This window comes from Pygoscelis adeliae, unplaced genomic scaffold, assembly GCF_000699105.1.
Source record: "Pygoscelis adeliae isolate BGI_AS28 unplaced genomic scaffold, ASM69910v1 Scaffold85, whole genome shotgun sequence".
Lineage (NCBI taxonomy): Eukaryota > Metazoa > Chordata > Aves > Sphenisciformes > Spheniscidae > Pygoscelis > Pygoscelis adeliae.
In genome coordinates, this window is record NW_008824900.1 from 322,056 (window position 1) to 332,216 (window position 10,161).

The 10,161-nt window shown below is 46.9% G+C and overlaps 1 protein-coding gene across 1 annotated transcript in view; it reads left to right on the plus strand.

Moving 5' to 3' along the window:
* The window catches only part of SLX4 (SLX4 structure-specific endonuclease subunit), a 23,336-nt gene that overhangs the window by 12,551 nt on the left and 624 nt on the right, over nucleotides 1-10,161 (plus strand). Inside the window, 5 exon segments of the mRNA XM_009324795.1 lie at nucleotides 2,391-2,537; nucleotides 4,246-4,415; nucleotides 5,264-7,713; nucleotides 8,947-9,049; nucleotides 9,285-9,767. Of these exon segments, the coding sequence (XP_009323070.1) occupies nucleotides 2,391-2,537; nucleotides 4,246-4,415; nucleotides 5,264-7,713; nucleotides 8,947-9,049; nucleotides 9,285-9,767 (3,353 nt within the window).

The following is a 10,161-nucleotide window of genomic DNA, read 5'->3' on the forward strand; positions in this document are numbered from 1 at the left end:
GGGCTTGCTGCCTGGAATGTAGCATCGGGAGTCTGGGTTTGCTGGCTTCCTGAGGTACTGTCTTGCAGGTATCCTACCTGCCAAGAATAAGAAAGCAAGAAACATCAGATTAGTTTCCAGACTGAGCTTCCTGTCTTCCCCTTGGAGATCAGTCCAGACCACTGCCACGACATGCAGAGTCTTCTCTAGCCCACCTATGAAGGCCTGGAAGGAGTGTTGGGGTGTCTGCTGCTGTTTAGGTGCTAATTAGTGTTGGCTGCCTGCAAACACATGCTGGAGCAAGTAGAAAGGTTGGGTTTCCAGAGTCCACTACTAATGTAGAAACCTGCTAATAAAACAAAGAGCTGTGTTGTTCCAGGTGGAACTGCATCTCATGCAGATGTTCACTGGAATAAAACTTGCAGTTCCTCAACTCTGCAGTAGGTTTGAAAAGCACGAGGTCAATGATTAGTGTGTTAACTATAAACTGGTTTCCACTTACAGTCAGACAGCCTTTCAACTGTGAGCTGAGGGTATTTCACACTTCTCTGAAGCACTGGCCACCTCCAGAGCCACAACACTTGCCTAGAGGGATCTGAGTCTTTAGAAGATTGCCTGGGGTGGGTTCATACTGGGAGCAGCTCCAGAGCAGAAACAGAGCGTTCATCATTGCTGTTTTTGGCAGCACGCCCCAGGCCTGACCTTACCATCACCAGTAACCAGCATAGGTAGCTCAGTCAACAAGCCCTCTCCAAAATTCCAGCAAGGGATTCTAGAACGATAACAGAAATTATGTTTCTTTTTTATAATTGAGTGGAATTTTCAAAATTTCAGTAACAAGCACGTAAGTTCCTTTGAACTCGACAGCTGCATTAGTTTTATTCTGTGTGGGCCCCTTGTTGCAGAGCTGCTCTTCTCAGCTGTCATTGCCAGACAGTGAACAAGAGAAGAAAGGCTCATTACCCCATCCCTGAGTCATCGTCTTTCCTCTTACTCTAATTACAGTGAATTGAGTTCAAGTCTGTCAAAGTGGAAATTACAGTTTCCTAAAAATGTGGTGGAACGCAGTAGATCAAGAGGCCACTGTAGGCAGTGGCTAGACCACATCAGGAAATGGTGTGGTGAAGATCTGAGGGTGATAATGTGCTGTAATACAAGGCAGAACAAGTACAGTAGAATACAACACAACTGCCCTTTCTTCACAATTGCCAGACTGTGAAAAAGTGGAGGAAAACAAAGCCAGAAATGTCTGTTAGACTTGTCTGCTTATTTCATAGAAACATTAAGGTTGGAAAAGACCACTAAGATCATCGAGTCCAACCGTCGACCCAACACCACCATGCCCACTAAACCATGTCCCTGAGCGCCTCATCTACACGTCTTTTAAATACTTCCAGGGATGGGGACTCAACCACTTCCCTGGGCAGCCTGTCCCGATGTTTAACCACTCTTTCAGTAAAGAAATTTTTCCTCATGTCCAATCTAAACCTCCCCTGGCGCAACTTGAGGCCGTTTCCTCTCGTCCTATCGCTTGTTACTTGGGAGAAGAGACCGACCCCACCTCGCTACAACCTCCTTTCAGGTAGTTGTAGAGAGCGATGAGGTCTCCCCTCAGCCTCCTTTTCTCCAGACTGAACAACCCCAGCTCCCTCAGCCGCTCCTCATAAGACTTGTTCTCCAGACCCTTCACCAGCGTCGTTGTCCTTCTCTGGACACGCTCCAGCATCTCAACGTCCTTCTTGTAGTGAGGGGCCCAAAACTGAACACAGTATTCGAGGTGCGGCCTCACCAGTGCCGAGTACAGGGGCACGATCACTTCCCTGCTCCTGCTGGCCACACTATTTCTGATACAGGCCAGGATGCCATTGGCCTTCTTGGCCGCCTGGGCACACTGCCGGCTCATGTTCAGCCGGCTGTCGACCAGCACCCCCAGGTCCTTTTCCGCCGGGCAGCTTTCCAGCCACTCTTCCCCAAGCCTGTAGCGCTGCACGGGGTTGTTGTGGCCAAAGTGCAGGACCCGGCACTTGGCCTTGTTGGATCTCATACCGTTGGCCTCGGCCCATCGATCCAGCCTGTCCAGGTACCTCTGCAGAGCCTTCCTACCCTCGAGCAGATCAACACTGCCGCCCAACTTGGTGTCATCTGCAAACTTACTGAGGGTGCACTCGATCCCCTCATCCAGATCATTGGTAAAGATGTTGAACAAGAGCAGCCCCATTTGTCCTATGGAAGACCTGAAGTTGATCATGCTGATGATTATCTTCAGGAGGCAAAGGCAGCGTATCCAGTACGGTATCCAGGACCCACAGTACAGCAATGCTGATAAACTGGGTTATTCCCTTCTTATTTGTCAGGGAAATGTTTGACAGCTGTAACATAACTTTCGTCTTTGGTTTCCTTCTGTGTTCTAGTCCTCTCTCAGGTTGCTGGCTGAAGATTTCAGTGCAATGGTCAACAACCCTCACTTAAGTGATGTCCAGTTCCAGGTGGACTGTGGGGAAGTCCTTTATGCCCACATGTTTGTGTTGTATGCACGGTGTCCAGAGGCCATTCAAGTTGTAAGTACTGCTGACGTACTTTCTTCCTCTGCTTCAGGAAAGCCCAGACTGCCCACACCTAGAATCAGTTAATGCTACAGAATCAGCACAGAGCACTGCTGGGCCTAAGGGCAAGTGCCTCTGAACCTGCAGTGGGTTTTCAGCTTAGGAAACCTAAGGGAGACTACGGGGAGGCAAGGATCCTTGCATTCTGCCTGTGAGCCATGGAGGAAGCTTCCTAAGTGCTTTTTGCCCTTGAATTTTTGTACCTGTGCAAGTGCAGACTGCCTTGTCCATCTTGGTGTGTCCTGCCTGTCACCCAGGCTGGGAAGCTTGAGTACGGAGTAGACAGATTCCGGGAAGCGCTTTAAAGTAACCTACACAGAGGTTTTGTCACTCTTACAATTGCCTTGGAGGTAGCTGTGCTGAATTGTGCTTTTTGCAAGGCTAGTGAAGTAGTTCTTATGTTCCCAGAAGCATTTTGGGTTGAATAGTTCCCAGCCTGCTCCTATGCAGCCTCCTGTCGGGACAGTGAAAGGCAGTGAGCCTAACATTTGAACTCTACTCTTTTACGCGCTGTCACCAGTCCATACAGCCAGGTCCCTGACAAAGGGAGCTTTCTTTAAAGCTGCCCTTTCGGAAAGTTTAGTTTTATCCTCATGCATGTTGGCAGTAGTTTCCACCCAAGGTGACTCAGGCCATTTCTAAGGGGTCCACCAAAGTTCGGGGAGGGGAAGCAAGTTCATATATGCCATACAGCAGTCTTAGTATGAATTTTTTAAGGGATCTTCACAACTATTAGCAAATGTGTGTGTGCCCACAAATCAAAGGACTTTAAAAACTATTGGGTTAGCCATGTTCTCTTATTATTTCCCTGCAACTCTGTCTGGCTTCAGCATTCCCACCCACTGTTTTCGTGGGCTGGAATAATTTGTGTGGGTAGAGTTGTGGGATTGGCCCTATGCTGTATTTCTGATGCCTGCAGAGAGTTGTTTTCCTGTAAGTCCCCACCTGCAGAGCAGCATTTCATGTTTATTTTCTGTATAGGTGAGGGAGTGCTCTTCTTTGTTAAAGATTTTGGGTAACAAGGAGACAGTAATTAATCAGAGATGACTTTGGAGCTCGTGTTTTCTGTTGCATGGCGTCCCCTAACTTTGGAGAGACTTTCAGATAGCACGATACATGATTTGGCTGCAAAGGAAGTGAGACCTTACTGAACTGGAGATGCATTTTTGCCAAAACCTGAGATCAAGTTGGACCCACACAGATAATGGTCCAGTTCAGTGGAGTAGTATTTTGTATGGTGTCTCTTTTCCTGTGAGACATCACGAGAACTAGAGTTTTGGCAGTGCATCAAGGGTAGGTAAATTCAAAACAGATCAGAGGAAGCTCGCTTGTAGAGACGTGTAGATAACTCTGGAAATTGTGCTCTGGGAAGTAATTTGATTCCAAAACTAACTGGAGAAGTCTAAGACCATCTTTTACATGTGTGACTAAAATGAGTAGTTAAACTTTATCGAAGCTAACAGCTGTAGGGTCAGGAAGGAAATGGCCTGTTCCATATGAAGCTCTGCACAACTGGTCATCTTAGCTTCCCTCTGAGGCATCAGGTCCCGGTCCCAGGGTAGGACTTCGGCAAATGAAAGGAGTAAGCTGATAGGAACAAGAACGTGCGTGTTGCTGTTCCTTTACTAGCGAATGGACTTTGTTTGCTTTCTTGTTACCCCAGGTTCACAGCCAAGGGTTCTTAGTGGAGGAGGACGGGAATGCGCAGACACGCCGTGTGCTGCTGAGTGATGTGACAGGAGAGGCGGTGTGTGCGTTCCTGCGATACCTTTATGCTGCTGATGCTGACATCCCTGCTGGGTTGCTGCCCCAGGTGGGGGCTCTGGCTGCCAGGTTTGTATCGTGAGCATGTTTTGGATCCCCTCATGCTTTCAGCCACATGGACCCAAACCTGATATCTTCCGTTGCAGTTCTAGTGGCTTACAAATTCCATAGTCCTCTGCTTACATCTTAAACGAAACTTGCACATAAGAACATCCTACCCTCATCTTTTCCATGAGTCTCTCTTCAGGTTGTACCTAAGTGAGATTTTCTATGTTCAGTATATGCTTAGCAGACTTTTGCCAAGAGTTTCGTCTCAGGATGTTTATTGACAGCTGATGTTGACCATGATGAGCATATCTTCTACATGTGATTCTCGAAGCATTGCACTGGCGATGCACTTAATCTGAACAACACTTGCAGAATGTATTGCATGCTTAGAACTCTAATGTGTTGTGTCAGCCATGCTCTCGGTTGTGATCCTAGGCGTGCGCTAAGTAAAGAGCCTGAAAGAGGAGCAGTTGCTGAGACAGGGGGGGAAAATGGTTGGGTCTTGCCAAAATGTATGTACAGAGGTGCCCTGTCACTCCAAAAAGCCATGAAGCTTGCACATGACAGACGTTATCCAGCCCTAGCCATTCCATCGGGCTCTCACCAGTGCAAATGGCAAAGGGGTTTTAGTGTAGTCATAGCTGTTTAGTCTCAAACATAAAAAAGGAAGAGTGAGCCTGATGTTTTCATGTGAGTGACACCTGGAAGAGGGAATTCCGAAATTTAGGAGTATACTGGATCTTGTACATCTTAGGAAACCAGCATCCTCATGCAAATTCTTTACAAGGCTCACAAGAGTGATCAGGTAGCCAAATGGTGAAGAAATACTGGAGGAGGAAAATACTAACGTTACTATTATATCCTTGCAGGTTTGGTGTGAGAGAACTGATGGCAAAGTGTGAAAACAACACTGGAGAGAGTCAGGTGTCTTCTGGAGTGGATTCAGAAGATGATCTTATCTCTGTGAGGGATGACAAAGATTGTGAGGACAGAGCTGAGAACTTTCAAGACGTCTTGAAGTCAGTGTGGGTGGGTGAAGATGAGGAAGAAGTAGCTATGCTGAACCCTGAATGCCAGAAGGAAGATGACAATGGGGTGGGTGAACAGGAGCTGGAGGAAATCTATGAGTTTGCTGCAACTCAGAGAAAGATGGTTCAAGGTGAAACGGAGGTGAGCGAGGGAACAGACTGCAGCATCTGCAGTGATACTGAGGCAGCCCGAGATACAAACCAGCAAACTGAGGAGGAAGAGGTAAAGAGACCTGAATCTGCTTCAATAAGCAACAGCTTCAAAGATTTGAGGGATGACCCTGATGTGGAAGGATCTAAATGTGACTCGTCTGCACAAGGAGAGAAAATGCAGAATATAAATGGGTGCAAGAGTGTGAATGATCCACAAACCACTTTTGTGCCTCAGCACAGTGAACCTCAAAAATGGGACGTAGCATCCCATGCTGCCACCGCTAACGAAGGAGAGACTGTTAGATGTGAAGGTGTGAAGGATTCCAAGTCATCTCTGGTTTCACATGACGAGGCAGATCACTGTGAAAAACAGTTTCCTAGCTTCCACGGTGATACTAATATGAATGAAAGTTATGAACGCTTGTTTTCTGCAACTCAGGGAGATTACTGTGAGCCTTCCCCAGTGAAAGAAGTTATCAAAGAATCAGGAAAGGCTCCTAGTGAAAAACATGTTGATGTTAATGATTCACTTCTGTACAGCAAGTCACAAAAAGACCTCTCTCTGCGTAGGAACGGTTTTTATCCTCCCAAACCTTATGTGCCCCTTTTTCCTGCTGTTGGCTCTTCACCTGCATCTCCAAAATCAGAGGCAAAGTTTGCCAGAGAACATGTGTCGACACCAAAGCAAAACAAAAAGGAAAGATCGTTCCCATCTGATGAAATACACTTTCAGAAAGCCAACGAGCTGGATACTGCATCAAGAAACGAGAACATAATTTCTCCAGCAGAGCTTCCCCACGTTGATTTAAACAAGCATACCTATGTCCCGGTGTTGTCATCACTGGTCATCACAAGTCAGGATGCTGCAGCTCAGGGGAACAAGGAGGGTGATGTTATTGTTTTATCTTCTGATGATGAAATGGAGTTACAACAAGACAAGAAGTCGCCAGAGTCAGGCTCCTCTCTGAAGGAAATGGAAATCCCTGGGCAACTGAAATGTACAAACGTAGAACAAGGTCCTGAGATACCAAAACCTGAACATAACTCATCAGTCACTGAAACAGAGCAGAGATCAACCCAGGTCTCATGTGGCATTACAGACACAGTGCATATAAATAATGATGTAAAGATGTCCACCAAATTGCCTCTCGGCAGACAAACAGATGCTTGTACGGAGAGCAAATGGAGTCCAAACCTGAGCCCTGAAAAAATGCTCAGTCATGAAATGTCTTCAGCTACAGACAGCTCCTGGCTAGTGCCAGACACACCGGTTGTGAGCAAAAGCAGAAGTTTCTCAACACAGACTCAGGTCACAAGTATTAATTCTTTAAAGAGTCCAGGATCTAAACTCAGCAAAAAGCACTTAGCAGGAGGTAGTAGTAACCATGAAATGACTGGAAATGTAATAAAAGTTCGTGAAACAACATTGTCAGGCAAACGTTTGCCTATGGAGAGCTCAGTCAGTGAAAGGAGCCCTTCCAGCAGCTCAGCAGCAGGATCATTTTCCAAGAACTCCCCACCAGTTTCTCCAGTGGATCCAGTTCTCCTCTCCCCTGGCCACATCAACATAAAAAGCAAATGTGCCAAGATCTCATTTTTATCCAAACCTGTGCCTCCGTGCCATGAGCAGTCACTGGAAGATAAAACAAATATCAGTGTCATTGAGGTAGAAGACAGTGAAAAGGAAGTAAGTCTGCCTTCTTTGAGTAGTAGCGTCTTGCTTTGTGACGAGCCCCCACTCCCCGTTGATGACTGCTGGCATGTTGAATATCTGTCACCAGTCAGAGGTAACAAGCAGGACTCCAGCCAGGTCAGCCGTGCAAAGACCAGCGCTGCCAGCAGCCCCAGACCTGGCTCTTGGCATGACCAGTGGGAGAGCCCAGTCCACATGCAGGAAATAAAGGGCAGTACCCCTCTTCGAGGAAGTCCTGTTGGCAGAAGAACAGCTTTGCTCCATCTTGAAAAGAGTCCTATTGAGGCATGTTCATCAGTGGGCAGTAGACCGAGTTACCTGAACTCCAAAATCTGGGATGACTGGAATGGAGAAGAGGAAGATGAATTTCCAGAGATGCTTCCTCTGTCTCAGAGGTTGTCAGGTGCAGCAGGTGCCTGTCAGACAGATCCTGTAAAGACTCCTGGTGAGAGCTTGTATTGATACTAGATTTATTGGACTAGGTTAAATTGTTTTCATTTGAAGTGGTCATCTCACCTGTGGTTCACTTGATACATTGAAAGGATCTTTCGGCCTTCTGATTTGAAGTAGTTGTCAGGGCCAGGCACAAAGAAGGTACAGTCATCTTCTGATGTGGGAGAGAGCATATCTAAATGTGGGATTCCTGGAGCATAGCCACTTGTATTTCGTTCACACTGGTTCTTTGGTAGTGATGGTACTCCTTGCAGAAGCTACGGGTACCTGGAGGAAAGAAACCTAACCAAAACAGATTCAGCTTGCATGCCAGTGGATATTTATTTGTTCCCTGTAGTAGCGGGTGCTCTGTACAGTCTTGCTTTTCACGCATTCGTGAAGCGATGCTTGTGCTAACATACACGAGGACATCAGGTAGGCAACGCAGTGGTGCAGGCGCAGAGGGTTTCCTTGTGTTGAGGCTAGCGGGGGGTGGGTGCCTATCCTTGCCCGTGGGTAGGCTTCATGCATGCTTTCCTGCAAAGCTCTGCTGATGCACTGCTGTCTTGTGCTGCCTTCTGTTTGCTAGCTCTGGGCCCTTGCAACAGACCTCTGCATGCCCGGCACATATCCTTGCATGATTCCTTCCATCTAAGACCAGTAATTGATCTCGTAGTATCTAATTAAATATATTATTAATTACACCATACTAAGTGATTAGTTTTACAGGTGTTTAGAACATGACGTGTGAGACTGACTGTGCTTCACAGTATCAGTAAATTGGTATCAAATCGGTATCATTAAATCGGTATCTAACTCAGGACCCCAGAAGCTTGACTTGCTCAGTTTCTTCTGCATCAAGTCCTCATTACGAAATTTCCTTCCTGGGAGAAGAACCACTTTAGACAATTCAGTAAACATGTTTTTTTAACTGCCTCGTAAACGTTGCCTGTTCTAACAAAGCACTGGATGGGCTTTGTATTCAGACATGACATATGTCTTAATTTAAGCTGTTTTCTGATTTAAAGTAAAAAAACCCAAGTATCCCAGTTTAGAAAAAAAAAAAGTATTGACTGTTCTGTCCAATATGAAGCTGAGTAATAATTAAAAGAGCCTGCAGGAAAGTAGTGCTACTTAAACAATTACTATATAATATTAGACTGTCTGCCACTAAAAGGGGAAGATATCAGCCATTTTAAGTCCTTTCTGTACTAAATCTGAACATGGTAATTTCATTCTGCTGCAGAAGCTTCCTGTCAGGAGAACGACAAGCCTCCCAGCACTCCAGTGACACCAATGCCAGCTTACTCCCTCATGGAGACCCCACAGCTGAAGAAGGAGTTGAGCAGGTTAGCGTTACCTCCACGAGTACATCTCTTTATGAGCAGCAACTTGCTGGCAGGTAGTGTGAAAGAAAGCTCCTGGGCTGAAAGTGAAACCATGGTGAAGCTCCAGTCAGTGTTTTTTGAGGTCATGTCACACTTCCAGCTGACCACTGGATTTCCTGGCCTGAGCCTCTTCCTGAGCTGTGACAGTGGAAGGTGCAGCATTATCTTAACCTAAACTCCCACCTTTCTCTTTCAGATTTGGAGTTCGTGCTCTCCCAAAACGCCAGATGGTGTTGAAGCTGAAGGAGATATTCCAGTATACTCACCAGGACGTGGACTCTGACTTTGAGGATGAAATCTCATCTTCCCAGCCTCCCCTGCAGAAGTCCCCAGCCAAACGCTCTAGGCAGTCAAAGGCAGACCGGACTGCAGGTGGAAAGCGTGCCAATGCCTCGAGGGCTGTGGGCAAAAGGAAGCAGGTTGCTACGGCTTCTTCAGTGCTCCCTGTGGGGAGGGCTGATGATGACCTTGTTGGATCCCGTGAAACAGGCTGTGCAGCACCCAAGGAGGGAACTAAAATGACACACCACCCAGAAGGAGCCAAAGAGCAGAAAAGGTCATCTCTATCTCCAGAGAGATGGTCTCTGGCAGCTGATGGTGAGGAACCAATGCTCTCAGCATCTCAGGGGTCTGCAGTTTCTTCAGTGGATGGAAGCGACATCTCTTTTGGTTCACAGAGGTAAGGGAACAAAATACTAGACAAAACAGTCAACAGTGCAAGACAGAGGTGAGCTAGGAATGTGGCAAACAGAGGTGAGTGTCCATGTGGCCTGCAGTGGCCCTGCCACCTCCTTGGGCTTGTCATCTGAAGGTCAACACACTCCTACAAAAGAAACTGGCTTTGTTTTTTTAGTCTAATTCCCAGTAAGCTATTCTCAGAACACAAAAGTGCTTGTGGCTGCATGTGGGCAAGGCCCAAGTCTGGCATGCCTGGTCTCTGTAAGTTAGAGCGACAAGGAGCACTCGGTGTTGGCCGGGAACCTGCAGCTAGAGTAGGGAGAGGATGACACAGCACTGCGCGGCAGAGGCTGCCGCAGGATGGCAGCAGTATAGGTGCTATGGGTCAGGAGCAA